The following is a 20,669-nucleotide window of genomic DNA, read 5'->3' as shown; positions in this document are numbered from 1 at the left end:
AGCAAGAGTTCTGGAAATGGCCACTCCCTGAAGTGGCCATAGAAAAAAAAATACACACACAACAATAACAAGAAAAACAGATTCGTGCTCTACTCTATCTCTTCCTATGAATTTTAAGTACCAGATTAGTCCTGACAAAAGGATTGGATGTGACCACTATTTACAAAGACATTTTCGGCTTCTGTGCATGCCTCTGGGCTTCTGCCTTCCTACTTTCACCATCAACCGAATTGTTTGCAGCACCTCAAGTAACCAGCTGGTGTCACAGGTTAGTGGGCAAAGATTTCAGGTGGGGACTCTCATCTGACTAATCATTCTTATTGGAAGCATCATTCCAAGAGCTGCACAGAGGCTCAGCAGCTTGTTAATGAAACTTAAGGGCTGTCAGCCTGAAAGAGGATGCTAAATCCAAGGCCTCTCCTGAAATCATTTTTATACATCTGCTATCCTGTGGTGCCTGTTTAGTGGAAGAGCGGTATAAGAGGAGGATGCTTTAATATTTTTATACTATCTCAGGTTTGGGAGTAAAGATCATGGCTTAGGAAAACAACTACTCTATAAAAACTGCAACATTTCACCCCAGTAAAGGAAAGGGAGCTTGAAGGCATTGAGTAAACCTCACCACCTGTGTGAAACATATGTGAGGGAAATGAGAAGGGAACCGAAGGGAAGACGAGAGAACCACAAGCCAGGAGAAATGACCAAGACTAGAATATTAATAATAGCATCTCTGGCATCGCCTCCCCCTTCCTTGCTGCTACTCTAAGGCTATTTGGACAGCTCCCCTTAACACACTTCTGAATGCTTAAAATACATGAAGAACCGAGGCTTTGTGGGAGCCTAGTTGCTTGTAAACCCTTTACCCCACTTCTAGCAATGTACCTGGAGTATCTCGACCAGGAACGTGTCAGGTGACCTTCCATAGTACATTGGAGGAGAATGCCCCATTTCCGGTACCCCTGGCACCTCGGTCTTCCTGCTCCGTAGTTACCCGTAGACCTAAGAGCATCTCTAGCTGTCCAGAGACTCTAACAGATGCAAATGTGACAACACCTAGAGCCAGCTCTTCACAGCCTCCCTCCTCCTTGGCAGACCACCTCAGCGCTCCCTACCCTCCAACTTTGGTATAAAACAACACCTAACTCCCGAGTCACCCCAATCCAAGGAAAGAGATGACATGGAGATCCATCCGGTATGGCTGTAATACAGATCCTTAAAGGCCTAAACAACAACAATAAAATGGGGAAGGGGGGTGTTAAGATTGACAGAAAAGAGATAGGAATCAACCCCGACCAACACAAGGCATCCTATCTTTGCAGACACATCTGAATCCAACAAATCACTAAAGCCAGTACCTTCTCTGTTCTCCTTAATACTAAATACCTGTTTTACAAGATTCTTTCCACTCAGCCAAATACGTCTACCGATTTTCAGAACCCCTTCCCCCGCCCACTCCCGCTTTCTACAAGATAATAAAAAAGAAACAACTCTGCCGGCCTAAAGGTCATTTGCCTACTCGGTCACTTGGGTCAGCGTGCGTCCCAGCTCTGGGAGCACCGGATTCGAACGCCGCAAGTAGATGGCTCCAGGCGCGCGATCTATCCCTCCAACGAGCGTGAATACAGACCAAGAGGCCCCCTTCCTTCCTTGGCCCGGGCCGCCCATCTCTCCCTCTCTTGGCGGTCGGCCCACCAGGGCTCCAGCGGTACCCCCAGCCTTTACCTCTCTGCCCCCTTCCCCGCGGCTCTCCACCTTGCGCATCCTCTCGCCCGGCCCCGGAGCGCACTCAGATGTTCCAACTTCCTGCGGAGTCCATGGGTGAGCAGAGGAGAGCCTGGAATTGGGGCGGAGGTGGGGGGAGGGAGGCGTGGGAGCCGAGCTGGGGAGGAGCGGAGGGGGAAGCGCGGGCTAGAGCCGCCCCTCACGGGAGGGCCTGGCCTCAGCTGCCAACTCTCACCTGGTCCGCCGGCTGCGCCTGGCTCGTCCTGGCCGCCTGGGTGGGCTGCTGCTCCTGCTTCATGGCTGTCATCGCCGGCGGCCCGCTTTGGCGCTCTCTTCCTCACGGGCACTTCAGACTCGGGGACCGTCACTTGGCAGCGATTGCATGTCACTAGCGCCCGTCGCTCTCCGAATTGGCGGAAGGAAAAAGCAGCGGCGACGGGGTGGGGGGAGGGGAGCAACTGGGAGGGAAGGAGAAGAGAGGTACCGGGCAGGCTCCCCCAACAGGACCCCTCCTAAGGCTTCCGCAGACCCTCCAACTCTCCACTTGCCTGCACTCAAGCACTGCAGAGCATAGAGAGTTTGGGAGACCAGACCTGACCACGATGCAAGTTAGTGGAGCGGCAGGAGGCAAGCACCCGGCACCTGACCGAGCTCGGGCGACGTCTCGCAGCAGCACCAGCGGAGCCCGGCTCGCATTCTACCGCAGTCCGCGCCCCCCGCCCGCCCCCGGGGGCGCCCCGCGCCGCGCTTAGCGCGCCAGGTTGAGCAGCCTGGCGCTGCGCTCCAACATCTCCCAGCAACTGCAACGCCGGAGGGAGCCCAGCGCTGCGCGCGAGCTCCTCACTTGCTCCACTAAGGCAGCCTGGATCCGTGGGCTCCCCCACCCCTCCGACCCCCGCGGGCTCCTGCTAAAACCCGGAGAATCGGAGCGCGCCCGAGGAAAGCCCTCGGTACCTCCGGCGCGGCCACTGGGCATGCTCCAGGGCTCTAAGAACGCAGTGGGAGGCTGGGCACAGGGGGCCCAGAGCTCTACCGAGGCGGGTTGCGTCTGGCGGGTCCCAAGAGGTTGTGTCATATCCAGCCAGAGGCTCTGCGCCTCTCTATTTGGGGCAACGGATATCCCTTAGCCTCCAGCCTAGATTCCCTGTTTGCTGCCTTGTTAATTCCACTGGCAACCCTTAAGGTTAGTTAAAAACAATCATAAACTGTAATGATGATCATCTGGTACTCACTTTTTCTTTTTTCTCTCAATTTCTTTTTTTTTTCCTGTACTCATGTAAATAACAATCTTCAGAATTTAAGCCTTGTTCCAGCCTGTCTTTTGCTCAATACATCCCCCTCCCATTGAAGTATGTTGTGCACCTACTATGCGTCAAATACATTGTAAGTCAGACTAGGTTAGGGCGATGGGGATAGTAGTGACTAATAGTGAACCGAATCCCTACTTGCCTGGAATTTACGTTTTATTGTGGAAACTGGAAGTCAGGAATGTAGCCCTTAGAAGGGTGGGGTCATGGCATGAGAGTGGGAGTGTTAAGGGGGACTTGCTCAAAGCAGTTCCCAGCACCCAGGCACATCGTGTTGGGGACAGCTCAGCCCAGAGAGGCGGCATGACGGAGTTAAATATCCAGAAGTTAGAGGAGTCAAGCTAGGGAGTTATGAGTCGGCTTCTAGAGCGAATGGAAGATGGACGGGGGAGCGATAACCTTGAATTGAGTTTTACTAAGGAAGGACTGGCTCCTTCTTTGTGGGAATCTCCTAGTGGTCCATGAACTAGACACTTAGAGCAGAGAGTAAGATAGTAGACGCTATGCTCCTACCTTGCTAACTTCTAAAACTTGAATTATCACTACTGTCCTAAATACAAATAAAGTTTAACAAAATCCCTATAAAATAATTAAAAATAATAAATTATTGATTTAATTAGTTTGGAAAATCAATTGATTTTTTTTTTCTTTGCTGTTAAATGTCGTCGAGTCAATTGCGACCCTGTATAGAGTTTCCAAGGAGCAGTTGATGAACCTGAACTGCCTACCTTGCAGTTCAAACAGCTTTGCAGTCTGGTGCATTGACTCACAGCGCCACACCAGGACTCCCACATGTCTTGGACTCCCACATGTCTTGCTTTGGCAAGACATAACTTGTTACATTTCATGCACTTGTACATGGGTGTGTGTACATACAAAGGCAGAAGTAAATCACTTTTTTAAAGGAAGACGTCTTAGACTTTATTTATTTATTGGGTGGTGATTGTTGGTTATGTGTGCCGTGGAGTCGGTTCCGACTCATAGTGACCCTATACAGGGTTCCCAAGGCTGTATGTAACTCTTTGTGGGAGCAGAAAGCTTCATTTTTCTCCCGCGGAACAGCTGGTAGTTTCAAACTGTTGACCTTGCGGTTCACAGCCCAATCCAACCACTATGCTACCAGAGCTCCTTACTGGGTAGATAGTGATTTTTTTCAAGATAAGAATGTTCCTTTATAACTATTGGGTTCTAAGATAAAGACACTCCTTAAAATTTAATCACATGTAAACAGATTTTCCCAATTAAAATACTGTGATTGTTGAAATATGATACACTAGGTTATACCACTTTATTTCCAGTTATTGGGAGGGGGGGGGAATCATCTAATTATTTACTACCATCACCACCAATTATCTAAGCATAATACATAAAGGATTAACTTACACTTTAAGAAAATGTACCTGCAGGTTTGGTTTCTGATTATAGGTTATAATTTAAAAAACTAAATAAAAACTTAATTTATAATCCAATGTCTATAAAATTTTAACACTACTAAAGCAGATATAACCTAAATGCAGTATAGACCAGAAAGATCTGCAACAGACTAGGGAATTGGTGTTCTTGACCTAATTCAATTAGGGCATGGATTTCATGAATCTTAAGATTATCCTCTGAGTGATAAACTGTATGTAAAATTTAGTTTGAGGGTAAAATGTTAAGAAAGTAATGCTAAATAAATAAATAAATAAGCGAATTACCTCTCAAAGGATCCGAACCATCAGCCAGTTTTAAACTGTCCAGTTTTGTTTCTATACACATGTTGAGTAGGTATCTTTGGACTGAATTTATTTTTAGAATAGAGAAACTAATCTTTAAAGAAAGAAATGCAAAGAACTATTGTAATGATTTACAGACTATTTTTGAGTTGTTTTTAAATGCCGTCAAGTCAAGTTGGTTCCAACTCAAAACGACCCTATGTACAACAGAATGAAACACTGCCCAGTCGTGTGCCTTCCTCACAATTGTTACTCCTACTCTTCCTTATATAGTATCTTTGACAGACTCAAAGTAACTCAAGTTTTACTGATGGACAGCCATAATTGTCAATACTCCAATTCTCATGTCATAATAGAGGCACATATTTTATGGAATGAAATCAGAATCAAAACTATACACCTGAAAGGGCTTGGAAAGATGGTTTAGCAAAATATCCTCAATCTTGGCTTATAAGTGTCTAAAGTTTATAACGTTTAGTTATTTTACTCAGAACGACTTCCTAGGATAAAGACGCTCCTTCCTTTCAATCCATTTTATGTATTTTCACATTTCCATGTAGACATAGCCTACAATGCTACATCCTTAATATATTTATTTGACTGTCTAAAATCACTCAAACATTTTCTCACATGTACTTTGTGGATGTCAATTATTACCTTCTTGATATTTGATTAAATTAAGACACAAATGCAGGACATTGCATTGTATCTGGAAATATTAACTTGAATAATTGAGGATGTCATGAGATTTAGATAACAATTCAACTAATTTTAGATTTTCATTAAGATATTTAAACATCAGGGGCATAAATAGTTTGTTCCAGAACTGTATAAGCCCTGCGTGCTGTATTGAGTTTTCCATATTGAATATCAGACTCAGGACTAAAGAATTCTATGATAAGATAAAAATTGGGGATTTACAAATAGAATCCTTGCCCTCCACGGGAGTCCTGGGTTTGATTCCAAACCCAGGCACAATTCACCTCACCTACAGTCACAAGCTTGCAGTTTGCTATGATATGGAGGAGGCTTCAGTGGAGCATCCAGACTAAAACAGAAAAGAAATAAAAGCCTGGTTAGCTAACTTCCTAAAATCAGGCGCTGAAAATTCTGATGATAATCATGGTTCATGCCTGGCGTCACAACAGCAAAAACCTCCAGCAAATTCACTATAACAACAACCTAATAACAAATAAGACCTGCCCAAATTCTGGTACGACAGAGAAAGACAAAAGCCCCATGAGGTTTTGTGAAGGAAGTGAGTCTTTATTGATAAACACTTGAGTTTCTGAAAAATTAAAGTAGGCAAACAAAAATCTGTATCTAGTTGCCTGTCATCTCTTGCTACTTTTTCCTTTCCTTTTCAATCCTTCCTGAGGTATGAGGGTAAGTAAAAAATATTACAGCAAAATCATAGAAACCACTATTTTAAAAAATATCAAAATCTAAAGCTATTGTTTCATACCATATCCTCTCTCTAGAACTATACACTTCTGAAGGCAGTGTTTTCATCTTTCTAAGTCCTGTGTGCACTATAGGATAAGCACTAGACTGCTAACCACAAGGTCTGAGGTTCAAACCCACCAGCCACTCCTTGGAAACCCTATACATGGTAGCTATCAGTCAGAACCTACACAACAGCACTTAACGAGTCTTCCACAAATAACTCTACACTTTTCTGTTAACACTGCGTCAAAATGGCAGTTTAGGTATCCTCCAGGGACTCAAATAGTTTTCCTTTAAAATGTTCTTTGAGTTGTGGGTACAAAATGATGTATGAAGAGGCAAGATCAGAACTGTGGGACGGATAGGGCAAGGTTTCCCGACAAAAGTTTCATATGACAGCCCTTCCTACCCTGGAAGAAAGAGCAGGTGAACTGACCTGATGGAAAAAACAATAACAAAAAATCATCTGTGCAACTTTCCTGGCCTTTTTCGTCAGCAACACCGTTTTCCATATTCTTAAACCTTCCTAATAATTCCCCAATTTTCCTGTGTCCTTCCTGAAAAATCTATAAAGATTACTCCTTTGGAATCCCAAACAACAATGTCCATAAACAGTTCTGAGCTGACTTCCCTTCCTTGAATTTAACTGGCCAAGCAGATCCTCTTGGAAGCCATTGTTTTGTTTGGTTCTTTTTTTGAAGGCACCCTAATGAGACTGTTGTTACTGGGTGCCACTGAGTCACTTCCGATTCACAGTGACCCAACCTTGTGGTTCAAACCAACCTTGCAGTCAAATGTTTATCCTATAGCGCCACATCGGTTCTGACTCATAGTGGCCCTGTACAGGGTTTCCAAGGCTGTAAGTCTTTATGGGAGCAGAAAGCCTCATCTTTCTCCCATGGAACAGCTAGTAGTTTTGAACTGCTGACTCTGAGGTTAGCAGCCCGATTCATAACCACTACGCTACCAGGACTAAAACTAAGTAAATCACTGCGAGAACTTATCTGCAGCCATACACTGATCACAGAGAGATTTAGACACATTTTGTTTGGAACAAACTTGTGCAAGTATGAACTGGAAGCTAAGTAGCAAGGCTTTTTGATTTGTGCTTGTAAAACTGCAGCATTATAGAAAGCTGTCTCGATGGGGATTTCCCTAGCTGTAGCCAGTACTCTATTGAATGGTCATAATGAGCCCAGCGTCAGGAAGACAGAGTTCATGAGCTGTGTCTTCAGAGACCTGGCCTGAATTGTGCCCAATTAGCTCTTCGCAGATCAAGAAATAGATTTAGTTCACATCTTCTGCTATCATTTGGTTTCGATTTATAAATCACTTCTACTCACCTCCAATGGTTTCTTGAATTCCCCAAAGTAAGTAGCATGTCATTGGGCAGAAAACCAGTATGCTGAGCAATCCTCTGAAGCAAGCTATATTTTAGATTCCCTAGCCAGTAAAACAAAGCAAAACTCTATTTTAAACAAAAAATAAAGGCAGTACATATTGAAGTGACATTCATAATCATACTCTTCTGAGATTCTTTGGTATTAATTTAACTAAACTTTTTATCTATGTAGTTCTATGGCAGGAAGGCCTTCCTAGTATGAGAATTCATAGCCCAATTATGATCTCTGGTGGAGGCAGACAGAGTTGCAATATCGTGAGAGCCATTCTTGCTGCTCACTGAAGGCCTGAAAATATTGACAAACTACTCATTTTGTGCTGAGGTCCAGTTTTGTGAAGCTTGATTTCTTCTTTTCATGTCACAGCCGTTTTAAAAGGCCACTCATAAGTATATAAGATCTTTAAGGCAGTAAAACAATGCTCATTTTTCCCTTTCATGATGTTCTGTCAGTTGTGGCTAGATGCTGTCAAGTCTATTCCAACTCATTGTGGCCCTGTGTACAACACAACACAACACAACATTTCCCCAGTCTTGCACCACTCTTGCCATCACTGTCACATCTGAAGCCATTGTTGTAGCCACTGTGTCAGTCTATCTCGTTGAGGGTCTTCCTTTTTTTCACTGACATTCTACTTTGCCAAGCATGATGTCCTTCTCGAGGAAATGATCACTCCTACAAGCATGGTCAAAGTCTGTGAGACCATCTCTCCAGCTTTGCTTCAAAGGAGCATTCTGACTGGACTTCCTCCACAATTGATTTGTTACTTCTTCTGGCACTCCAAGGTACAGTCAATATTCTTTGCCAGCACCAACATAATTCCAATACATCAGTTCTTATCTGATCTTCCTTATTATTGTCCATCTTATACATGCATATGAGGCAGCTGAAAATACCATGATTTGAGCCAGATTCACCTTAGTCCTCAAAGTGACAGCTTTGCTTTTTAATAGTTTATAAAGGTATTTTGCAGCAGATATGCCCAATGCAATACATTGATTTCTTAACTGCTGCTTCCTGAAAATATGTATAGCTGATTCTTTACACAAAAATAATGTGAGAAATTGTAAAATTTGTAAAAAATTTTTCTAGTTAGTAGATGCTTCATTGGCAATGTAGGGTAAGCACTGGACTGCAAACCACAAGATCAACAGTTCAAGCCCATCAGTTGCTCCTTGGAAGAAAGATGACGCTTTTGGCTCTGATAAATATTTACAGCCTTGAAAACTCCATACAGGGTTGCTATGAATCAAAACTGACTTAACAACACTTACCAGCAACAACAACAGATGCTTGGTGAGTTGCTAGTGTCTGTCTAATTATTTGTTTGCTTTTCTTAAGATTAAGTATGTAATTACTTATGTTGGCATAGTTAAAAACAACAACAACACAACTCTTTTGGCTAATATTCAACTCAACAATTCACTGCCATCAAGTTCATTCAGACTTATAACAACCCTATATATAGGGTTTTCAGGGTTGTAAATCTTAACAAGAGCAGAAAGCCTCATCTTTCTCCTATGGAATGACTAGAGGCTATAAACTGCCCACCTGTCTTTCTTTTCCAATTCCCATACTTTTGAGAAAGAAAGCAAAGTTCTATGAACCAAATTCAGTCTACAAATGGCACAAGGGTTTTCAGACATGGAAGAGTATTTAGAAACATCAGTACATTCATTTGTCCTTTTCAGATAATGAATTTGACTTTGATAAATAAATTTCTTTATATCTGGTATTTATTGTCTCCATAATCAAAGCTGGGTTTTCTAATGATTCTAAATTAATTCCTGTCCTTAGGAAGGACATGATTACTGCTTCCTCTTATACTCAGACTTTATGATGGTTTCCTGCCTTCCTTTTCTATATAACTATAAGAACAGCACAAAGCATATATTTCCTTTAGGAAAACATTTTATGAATTGATACAAAAAACTTCATTGTAAGATCTTGACTAAATTTTTGGAAGGAAGAAATGATAGCCACCATTTGTAAGATTTTAAAAAAAAATCTTTTTAACTTTTTATTGTAAATTGGGTGAAGGTTTACAGACAAAATTATCAGTTGTATATTCAGCAAACCATACAACTTGTTTCATTTCAATGATTCATTTCTAATACTTTTTATCAGCCTTGGTTTATTCTTATTCATCAGTTTTAGATTCATCTATGAATTTTCCTCTTGAAAACTAGTGATAAGTCTAAGATACACATGAAGAGGTTCCAGAACATCCACTGACATAAAAGACCCCCAACATTCTTCTCTACCATTGACTTTCCACTTCTGAAAATTATGTTTCTCCAAAGGAAATTCAAATGAAGTCCTTGAGTTCATGGTCTCACCCTTTACCACAATATATATATATTACCTTTACCACAATATGATATGTATATATATATCATATTGAGGCAAATACAAATACATCTCTCATTACTGAACAATGGTTAGCTCTGATTAACTGTTGACTAAGGTGGGTTGCTAGTTATTTATATAGATTTCTTCTTATCCTCATCTATCTGTCTATATAGCTATTATCTAACTATTATGTATTTGGGAGAAAAGAATGTTTTAAGCCACTCAATTTCTATCTATAATTATAGTTTGTCAGATTTAATTATAATATATAACATGATTGTAATTATAAAGCTATTTAGATAGCTTTATTCAAATTGAAGAAGTAGGAGGAAGAGAAGATGAGGAGGTGGAGAGGAAATGGGGCAAAACCAAGAGGATGTATCCTATTGTCATAGTACATTAGATATTTTCTATTTATTAATGAACTCAAAGGTGTCATTGTTACCTGGGTTCCTACTGGTCAGGTATTGTTACTATTCCCACCATTGGTTTTATTCTACATAGTAATATAGTTTCAGAAAACATGGCCCAAATTTTAATTTCCTTATTTCTCTGTAGATAATTTAAATTTCACATTTTCGATCAATTTCAAGTTTACCTTTCTATGGTGATTTTATCATTTGCTGCACTTTACAATTAGGCAGAAATAATTAGTAGAGGCGTCTCCAAGAATTTATAATAAATACCACAATTTATACACATACATGACTAGAAACACAACTTTAATTTGCTATTTTATTGATTCACCATAATTTGTACGAGTGCTTCATTTTAGCTGACAGGTCATTGAAAGAGGCTCTCAGTATGGACGGTTGTTCCTCTTTAGTGGTTGTCTCCTTCTTTCAGTAGAAAAGACATCCATATACATCTGTCTTCCCAAATGTACCTGATACATAAGGGCTCCGTTGACCTCACATTCTTTTCTAATTCAAGCTTGCAGGAACTGTCTTTGCCAACTCTTCTCGTAGTGCACCTCTCACTATATAATCTTTGTTCTTGTTCTGCCGTAGTTTGTTCAGCATTCTAAATGTTGAAAATGACTTTTTACTTTTCCTACTAAATTGTCAATTCTTGAAATAGAGGGAACTTGTTGGGAACTGTAAGTTGTGTTTTTAGGACATTGTAGGAGAGGGGGCTACATCACTCTCCCTGCTTAAATAGTGGAGGTCTTAGAAGAAATGTGCTTTAAAAAAAATATTGAAGAATCACATGAACGTTTTGCTGTCTTTATTTTATTTTGTTAAACTTGGGTCATGGCACTATAGGGTAAGCACTCAACATTCATGGTTGGTTTGAACTACAAGGTCAGTGGTTCAAACTCACCAGCCGCTCCTCAGCAACCCTATACAGGTTTACTATGAACTGGAACCAACTAAATGTCACATAACACCACCACCCCCAAGGAATATATATTCTCTCTGTTTCTGTTGTCTTATTAGTAAAAGTCAAATAAATTTAGAATGTTTCAATGCTTATGCACAAGCACTGTTGCTAAAAACATGAAATCTTCAATGTCAAGAGTTCATGAGAAAGAATGAATTAGAAATTAAAGTTATATTGGCAACACTGCACATATTTTACTTTCTCTACTATGTAAATTCTAAATTCAAATAGTACTATAGGGTTGATAAGGAACTCTGGTAGTGTAGTGGTTATGAATCAGGCTGCCAACCCCAAGGTCAGCAGTTTGAAACTACTAGCGGTTCCACAGGACAAAGATAAGATGTTCTGCTCCCGTAAAGATTTACAGCCTCGGAACCCTGTGCAGGGTCACTGAGTCGGAACTGACTCCATGGTACTTACCAACAACATAAAGGTTGATGGAGTCCTGGTATGGGGCTGTGGGTTAATACACCAAACTGCAAAGCCATTTGAAATGCAAGGTTGGTGGTTCAAGCTCACCAGCCACTCCTCAGAAACCCTATATAGGGTTGCTATGGGTTGGAACCAACTCGATGACACATAACAACAACAATGTAGGGTTAATGTGCTGGTACGCAAACTCTATTTGAACCACAGGGTCGATGATTCAAGTTTACCAGCTGCTCCTTGGAAACCCTATACAGGGTTTTCATGGGTCATAACTGACTTGATGGCACTTACCAACAACAACATAGTGGAATGGAGTCCAGATGATGTTCTGCGAGTGAATGCACTGGACTGCAAAGTCAATTTGGACTACAAGGTGATGGTTCAAGCTCACTAGCTGCTCCTCAGGAACCTTATAAAGAGTCACTGTGGGTCAGAACTAACTCAATGGCACTTAACAACAACATAGTGAAACCACAAGGCCAGCAGTTCAAACCCAGCAAGAACTTCTTGGAAATGCTATACAGGGTCACTATGAGTCAGAACCAGAGAGACAGAACTTAACAAATAGAACAACATACTAAGAAGTGTTAGAATTAAATTAGGTGTTTCACTGTGTTAAATACAACCCAAATAATTACTATATCCTGCCTGAAAGGAACCATAAAGTCAAGGAAATCTTCTAGGATTATACTCGATCTCATTATTTTTCCTATTTATCTTCTGCACACATTGTAAATAATGGTGGTTAATGTGATTTACTACTCTTCAGACCACATGTTCAAAAACAGGATAAGAAGAAATTGCTACTGGATAAATAAACACTAGCGAGAAGGGACTATATACCTAAAGAATAAAATTAAAAATAATTGGAATCTCACCTTGAAACAGTAGAACAGCTTAGTACTATTTAGTTGGAAGGAAGGTGCAAAAAACTGTCAAACATTCCTACACATTGCAGTAGGATTTTAGCAGAGTAATTATATTAAGCATAGTAAAATTGATGTCCTAAAAAAGTAACATCAGGCTTAATGGACTTTATTTAAAGGACAGGGTTTTTCTAGGAAGATATGCTATAGATGTGTCATTATGGGTTTGGGCTAGAGAACTAGCTATTGAAATCAAAGTCCAACCGTTACAGAAAAACTCAATAATAAGATATCACAACAAATCCATAAACATAAACAAACCACCAGCAGTGAAACAACCTGAGTGTCCATAGCATATATCTGGGAGAAAGCAGAGAGAAGCAATAGAGCAAATGACAGCCCTGACAATCCCAACACATTCAAGGTGAGAACCCTAAAATAGTCCATAGGTGTTAACTAGAAAGCACAGTGCAGCTATTTAAGAACAACCAGTGAAACGAGGAAAAGTTTTCTGCATTTCAAGAGCTAGTGTAAAGCGCCATGCTAGGAGTCCATTTTCCATAACTTTCATATTTGTGCATGCCTTATTAGCAAGGGGAAGACAGCCCTTCCTTTCTAGAATGTATTTTCTGGCATGTTTCTATAGCAGTCAACCTGGAAAATGGATATCATAGCTGTCTTCATCAAAAAACAGGTATGTTTACAGCAGTGGAAAATGTAGACTACGACTCCCTCCAGATCAAGAGACAGGACTGTTTTATCTCCCTTTGGAACAAAGGAAAGACATGGCTAGTTTCCATTATACAATTTTCAGGTTCCTTAAGTTCAGAGATGCAACCCACTGTGTGTCCAGACATCATCTGGGACCATGCAAGCTGTCCGTATGCGACTCAGAGTCAAGAAAAGCTAGCCATGTTGAAGCTCATGCTACTTACTATCCCACAGATATAAAGGCCTTTGTCTCTAACCCAGGAGCCTTATTCTGACAATATCCATGAAATTGATTTAAGTTAACTTGCAAGTATGCCAGCAGTGTAAAATCTCAGCCATTTCACACTTCATAATAAGCACATGACAAGACATAAGGTGGCTGGAGAAGTCTAACTTCTGTGAACCTTTGAAACTGATCTGCTAAGGCTTTGTTCCAATGCAGGACCCCATACAGAGGAAAGGCTACCAGAAGTCAAACCAAAATTGAGTAGGATAGAGATAATAAAGATGAAGGAGAGAGTAAGTCCTGAAAAAAAAGTGAACATTTCTGGGAAACAAAAAAATCAAATCACCATATTTTTTAACTCTACATGGAAATAAGAGAATAAGGAGCTTTTGAAGTTGGAAATTCTATCTAAACTCTACCTATCTAAATTTAAAGAAAACTAAATTCACATAAAAATTAACTATAGAAAACTTATTCTGAAAGTCAAATCCCAATGCAAAGTTTACCATCCAAATAAAAATTCCCATAAGAAAAATAATATTATCCCCATTTATCAAGTATTGGCAAACTACCATCTGCTGACCAAATCTATCCCACTGCTTATTCTGATAAAATTTTATTAGACTACAGTGTCATAGATGGAAATGTGCCCTCCAAAAATATGTGTTAACAGAGCTAGATGATGATATAAGTGTTATGTAAGTATCCTTCAATGGGAGATCTGATATAAGTATTCTGGTATGGCACTGTGGGTTAATGTGCTTGACTACAAAGCAGTTTGAATTGCAAGGTTGGCAGTTCAAGCTCACCAGTTGCTCCTTGGAAACCCTATACAGGGTCGCTATGGGTCAGGACTGACTCGACGGCACTTAACAACATATGTTATAAACTGTAACCTCTCTGATGTTTTGGGGAGTCATGGTGTGGTGCTGTAGGATTAGCACTGGGCTGCTAATCACAAGGCAGGTGCTTCAAAGCCACCATCCGCTCCTCAAAAACCCTAACAGTTGGAACTGACTGGACAGTACTTAACAACAACAATGACCTTAATGAGGCAGAATTTGTTGTTGTTGTTAAGTGCCGTGGAGTCATTTCCTACTCATAGTGACCCTGTATAGGATTTCTAAGGAGCAGCTGGTGAGCTTGAACAGCCAACCTTGCAGTTCAAACGGCTTTGCAGTCTGACCTATTAACCCACAGCACCACACCAGACAGCTATATTAACAAGTCATAGGAGCTCTGGTAGCATACATAGTAGTTATGCAACGGGCTGCTAATCTCATAGTCAGCAGTTTGAAACTACCAGCAGTTTCACGGGAAATAGATGAGGTTTTCTGCTCCCGTAAAGACTTACAGCCTCAGTAACCTTATATAGGGTCACTAGGTGTCAGATTCGACTCCAAGGCACATCATCACTACCACCACCATATTATTGAATCAGAATACTTTCTAGGTTTACACCTAGATACTTTCTAGGTTTAGGTAGCTTGAGTAAATCTCTTTTGAGACAGAAAAGAGATGAAGCAAGTGAGCAGAAATCAAAGAGACCGCAGTGCTTCTAAGGAAGAACTGAGAGTAGAGGATAGAGGATAGCCTTTGGATCTGATGTCCCTGCATTGAAAACCTTTTAGACCAGGCAAAAATTGATGCCAAGACACATGGAAATCTCCCAGAGATTCTAAAGTGAGACAAGGACCTTCCCTCAGAGCTAAACAGAGGGGGAATGTTTTCCCCTACAGCTTAAAGTAGGAGAAAGCCTTCCCCTATGGCTGGTGCACTGAATTTAGACTTCTATCCTCTTAAATTGTGAGAGAAACACTTCTGTTTGTTAACGCCATCTATTTGCAGCATTTCTGTAGTTGTTGAGAAGTGTCATCAGTAAGTTCAGTGGTCTCCCCTACAGAAAGTGAAACTGAGGGGTACAGCCACAATCTTCTTTAAAGAATAGATAGGAGCTGTGGTGGAATTGTGGGTTAGTATTGGAACACTGACAAAAAGGTGAGTGGTTCAAACCCACCAGCTTCTTCCGTAAAGATTCAGAATCTCAGAAACCCTGTGTAGGGTGACTATGATCGGAATGGACTCGATGGCAGAGGACTAAAAGGCATGTCCATTTGAGAAAGTATACACGACTAAACTCCATTGCTTCTTGTTGTCAAATGCCGTCAAGCTGATTCCAATTCAGAGTGACTTTGTACAATGTTTTCAAGGAGTGGCTGGTGGGCTTTCACCACCAAGTTTTCAGTTAGCAGTCCAGTGCTTATCCTACAGAATCACATGGATATTTAAGTGATGAACAACAAAGAAGTGCAAGGAAATACTATAAAAGTCAAGATAGCGACCACTTTTAGAGGGAAAGATGAGCGTGTGAGAGATTGGAAGAGCTTCTGAGTAGCTAGCAAACTTTCCGTCTTTGACATGTTCTTCTTCTTCTTTGGCATGGGTGGTGTTTGAAATGGCATTTGTTGTTGTTAAGTGCCATCGAGTTCATTCTAACTCATAGTGACCCTGTATCGGATTTCTGAGGAGCAGCTGGTAGGTTTGAAATGCCGACTTTGTGGTTAGTAGTCCAGTGCTTATCCTACAGTGTCCCATCTTCCAGAAATTTCATACTCTTTTCTATGTTTGTATTTTATTTTAAAATAAATTTTTTAAATGCCTAATTGAGTTCTTGGTTCTTTAAAAGGTAGCTATTAAATAGTATAAAATAAAAGACAGGGGCAAGTTTACTGCATTAAGAACAATTACTTACAAACTGTTATTTTTAAAGTGATGGTAAACCTTCCTGCTCTCCTGGGTCATGCTCTCTTTCTCCAGTGCACATATGAGTACAGTTATGAAATTGTTCCTATCTTTCCAAAATGCATTTATGGCATTGAAAAAACAGAATACTAACCTTGTTTATACTTTTAGAATTCCTCAGAGTTCATAAACAATAATACTAAAGAGGTTGTAAGGAGAATGGTACTTTATACCACATGGAATCTTCATTAAGAGGCCATTAGCAGATTTGCATTCTGTTTAAACACTGGGTCAATTTAGTCTGCCTTCCGCGTCATGGAGAAAAGTGTAGATTGTGGTCTGTTTGTTTTATTCCAAATTTGCCTGGAAAAAGTAATGCGTCCCAGTCCGGAACGACTCTTTTTATTGATTGCAGAACTACCTACGCAGGCTGTGATACAAGAGCAATTGCTGCTCTTCACAGGATTTGTGGCTTTGGGTGATTCTACTTGTTTTCTTGAGCATGATATGCTTGTTTAAAACACTACAGGATTCCATCTGCAATTGTCCAGCAATAAATGGGTGTACAACATGCTACTGAAGCTGAGATTCTATTAGTAATTGAAATAGCTCTTTTTGTACCATGTTTCTAAGGGCTTTTTTCTTATATACCACCAATCCTGGCATCATATCTGCTCATTGACAGATCTGGGCACAATGGGCTGTGTCTTAGGATCCAAATAAGATACTCAGAATGTCTGAAATGATATATCCCTTAAAAGACACACATTCCAAATGCACATTCTTTCCATCTAAAAACTTGCAAATTCTTGTAGACCACTCAAAGAAGCCATTCCTATACACTGGAGTGAAAAGGGACTTTTCTTTTCAAACAGCACCAACAAGAGGGATTGGCACAGTGGCAGCAGAAACAGGCTCAAACGTAACAACTGTGAACATGGTACAGTACTGGGCTGTTGCAAAATAAACTGACTCAATGGTGCCTAACATCAACATCATGTAACTTCTACACCATGTATTTGTCATCTACCATTTATTTCCTATTTGATTAGTTATCATACTAACATTTTAGCACTTTTCCACTTTAACAGTTTGCTGTGTTCATTCCCATTTTTGAATATTTTTCCATGAATATTATTAGTAACTAATGTGTATTGGCTGCTCAATTAGGCCCCATCTAATGCTTTTAATGGAGTCCCGGTGTGGTGCTATGAGTTAATGCACTGGATTGCAAAGTCAGTTTAAACCGCAAAGTCAGTGGTTCAAGCTCACCAGCCATTCCTTGGAAACCCTATACAGGGTCACTATGTGCCAACTCGATGGCACATAACAACAACAATTACAATGCTTTTAATAAAGGAGTCCTAGTGTGGTGCTTGGGTTAATGCGCTAGACTGCAAAGTTGATTTGAACCATAAGGCTGGTAGTTCAAGCTCACCAGCTGATCCTCAGAAACCCCATACAGGGTTGCTATGGGTCGGAATTGACTTGATGGCATTTAACAACAACAACAATGTTTTGAAAGCAACAGTTCTACAAGGTAACTTCTATACCTACCTCTGTTTTGTTGTTGTTGTTGTTGTTTAGTGGCATTGAGTCAGTTCCAACTCATAGCAACCCTGTATAGCATTTCCTAGAAGTTGATGGAGGGTTTGAACTGCTGACTTTTTGGTTAGCAGTCCAGTGCTTATCTTGAGGCTTAAAAAATGATACAGACGCTCACCTGAAGTTTCAGTTATTTAGAAATTTAACATGTATTTTAACATAGGTTCTCTTTAAAGCACAGGGATGAATCTTTTTTCTGCTATGGGCCATTTGGATACTATAACATCATTCACAGGTCACACAAAACTATCAACTTAAAAGTTAAACTTCTACATTTTGTCAGACATGTAATTAATTCACCCCTAATGTGATGGTTGGTAGTTCAAGCTCACCAGCTGCTCCTTGAAAAACCTATACAGGATCCTGTGGGTTGGAACTGACTCGATGGCACGTAACCACAATAATGTAATGAATAGAATCCTGATGTGGTGCTACAGGATAATGCATTGGTCTGCAAGGTTGGTACGAATTGCAAATTCAGTGGTTCAAAGTCACCAGCCACCCCTTGGGAACCCTATGCAGGGGAGTTATGAGTTGGAACCTACTTGAATTCACTTATCAATAAAAACAACGTGATAGCTGGAACTGTGGTTGTCAGCTGCAACTGTGGCTCTGCCAGACCAAATAATTTTGTGGGCCTTATACACTTAACAACAACAACAACAACATAAGACCCATGGGCTGTACGTTCCCTACCCCTGCTTCAAAATGTTAAAAAGCAAAGATGTCACTTTGATGAGTCAGGTACAACAGACTCAATTGCCTTATATCCATGTTGAAGCTGGACAATGAAAATGAAAGTTCACAGGAGAATTAACACATTTGAATTGTGGTGTTGGGGAAGAATATTGAATAAGCGTTGGCCTGCCAGAAGAATGAACTAATCAATCTTGAAGGGAGTGCAGCCAGAATATTCCCTAGAATTGAGGATAGGTTGACTTCATATTGCTTCCTTTGAGCACTTGAGGAGAGACCAATCAATGGCTAGAGAAACACATTGTGTTTGATAATGTCGAGGGTTAGCAAAAATGTGGGAAGTCATCTTTGAGATGAACTGACATGTGGTTGCAACAATGGCCAAAAGATAAGATATAATTTAGGGTAAAAAGAAATGTCAGCGAGGGAAGATAATCACACCAACATGAGAAACATGGGTCAGAGTGAGCTATGATATTCCTAGAATTGTAATTGTTAAGTGCCATCGAGTCAATCCCAACTCACAGATACCCTGTGTAAGGTTTACAAGGAGCATAGAGTTGGTTTGAACTTCCAAATATGTGGTTTAAGTCGACCTTACAGTCCAGTGGTTATCATACAGCACCACACCAAGACTCTATGTTCCCAGTATGATAACATCTATTTTAGCCCTCCTTTTACCTTTTCATTGGTATTTCTATGAAAATATTTCCATTCTAAGGTCCCAGAATTTTGGGGTTGGGCCAAGGCTAACAGAGTATCTCTGGGCCTTTCCAACATCCTGCAAGTGTCTGAGTAGGCCAATTAGAAAGTTGTATTCAAAGTTTTCCTGTCTTGGATAAACAAACTGTGGTATATACACACAAAGGAATACTATGCAACCTTAAAGAATAACAAAGAAGCTGCAAGACACCGCATAATATGGATGAACCTTGAGGACATTATGTTAAGTGAAATTAGTCAGTCACAAAAGCAGAAATGCTGCATAGGACCACTACTGTAAAAGACTAAGAAAAAGAACCCATACTAAAGGGGGATGAGGTTCTTTGCTGGTTACCGAGATGTGGAGGTGGGGTGAGAGGAGGAAGGGAAAAGTGGAGCACAGGCTAGGGGATAGACATAGGATAGGTTGGGTGCTAGGGAGGAAGGCAAGACACAAGAAGGGGGAGGGAAATGGAAGAACAAAGCAGACAGGAAAACAATTAGGCAGGTTTATAGGGCTAAGTGGGACAGAGGTAAATAATGCTGTTTGCACAACCTTGAAACAACAGGGCTCTGAGATACAGGGATTGAGAGAAGGTTGGAATGGGCAAAAGGGGGAAAACAATGTTAAGATGTTTGGCTGTCTTTGAATCTTGGCTTCCCTGGCATACCATTATAAAATAGACACATGATGGGCAGAGAAAAAAACAGCCTGAAATATCACCATATAAAGCTTATAAGTCTGTCTTCTGCCTATAACTAATTGGAATACCTAAAATGGGGCTACAACGTGCCCAGTGAAGGAAGTTTCCTGTGGGGCCTCTGCATTACCTAAGACCATATGTGGAATCCTGAACAGCATCCAGAATCTTCTGAGGTGGGAAATTTCCACTTGAAAGGACAAGGAGACCAGCTTGGAGTGGCTAGAAGAACAAAAGATACTTCTTGAAAGAAAGACCGAAAGGATAAATACAAAACAATATAGACAGTCCGACTGATTACTACAAGAACAAGCAAGTTGCTTGCCCAGGAGACATCAAGGCAAGTGGTGGGATCTCCTCAGGGCAAATCCCCTTCCAAGACTAAGACTCAGTGGCAATACACGCTCTGATCGGTGACCACGTTCATCACTGATAAGGGGAAGTGAGGGAAAAACAGCAATGAAGCTGCGTGCTAATCCCTACAATGTTCAATACACTCCTGTTAACCCGCGTTGGCCAGCAGTGTGGCAAGACCTGGGGACTCTTGGGCCCAGAGTCAGTGACATAGCCGCAGAGGACTAGAGTGGAGAGTGAAGCCTCCAGCTGATAAGAAGAGAGGGCATATGCACAAGAACACCCACACTTGCAGATAATACCCACTTGACC

At 40.9% G+C, this 20,669-nt stretch overlaps 1 protein-coding gene across 2 annotated transcripts in view; it reads right to left on the bottom strand.

Moving 5' to 3' along the window:
* The window catches only part of DPP10 (dipeptidyl-peptidase 10 (non-functional)), a 1,131,029-nt gene extending 1,129,000 nt beyond the window's left edge, over positions 1-2,029 (bottom strand). The window contains exon 1 of one of the 2 annotated variants that reach the window (XM_006868717.1): positions 1,958-2,029. In XM_006868717.1, the coding sequence (XP_006868779.1) occupies positions 1,958-2,029 (72 nt within the window). Of the gene's footprint in view, positions 1-1,722; positions 1,875-1,957 lie in introns of those variants that run through there. The other variant, XM_006868718.1, reaches the window with a different exon arrangement.
* Between the last annotated feature and the right edge of the window lie 18,640 nt (positions 2,030-20,669).

This window comes from Chrysochloris asiatica, unplaced genomic scaffold, assembly GCF_000296735.1.
Source record: "Chrysochloris asiatica unplaced genomic scaffold, ChrAsi1.0 scaffold00123, whole genome shotgun sequence".
Lineage (NCBI taxonomy): Eukaryota > Metazoa > Chordata > Mammalia > Afrosoricida > Chrysochloridae > Chrysochloris > Chrysochloris asiatica.
The sequence above is the reverse complement of the archived record's forward strand: the minus strand, read 5'-3'. Positions and strand labels throughout refer to the sequence as shown.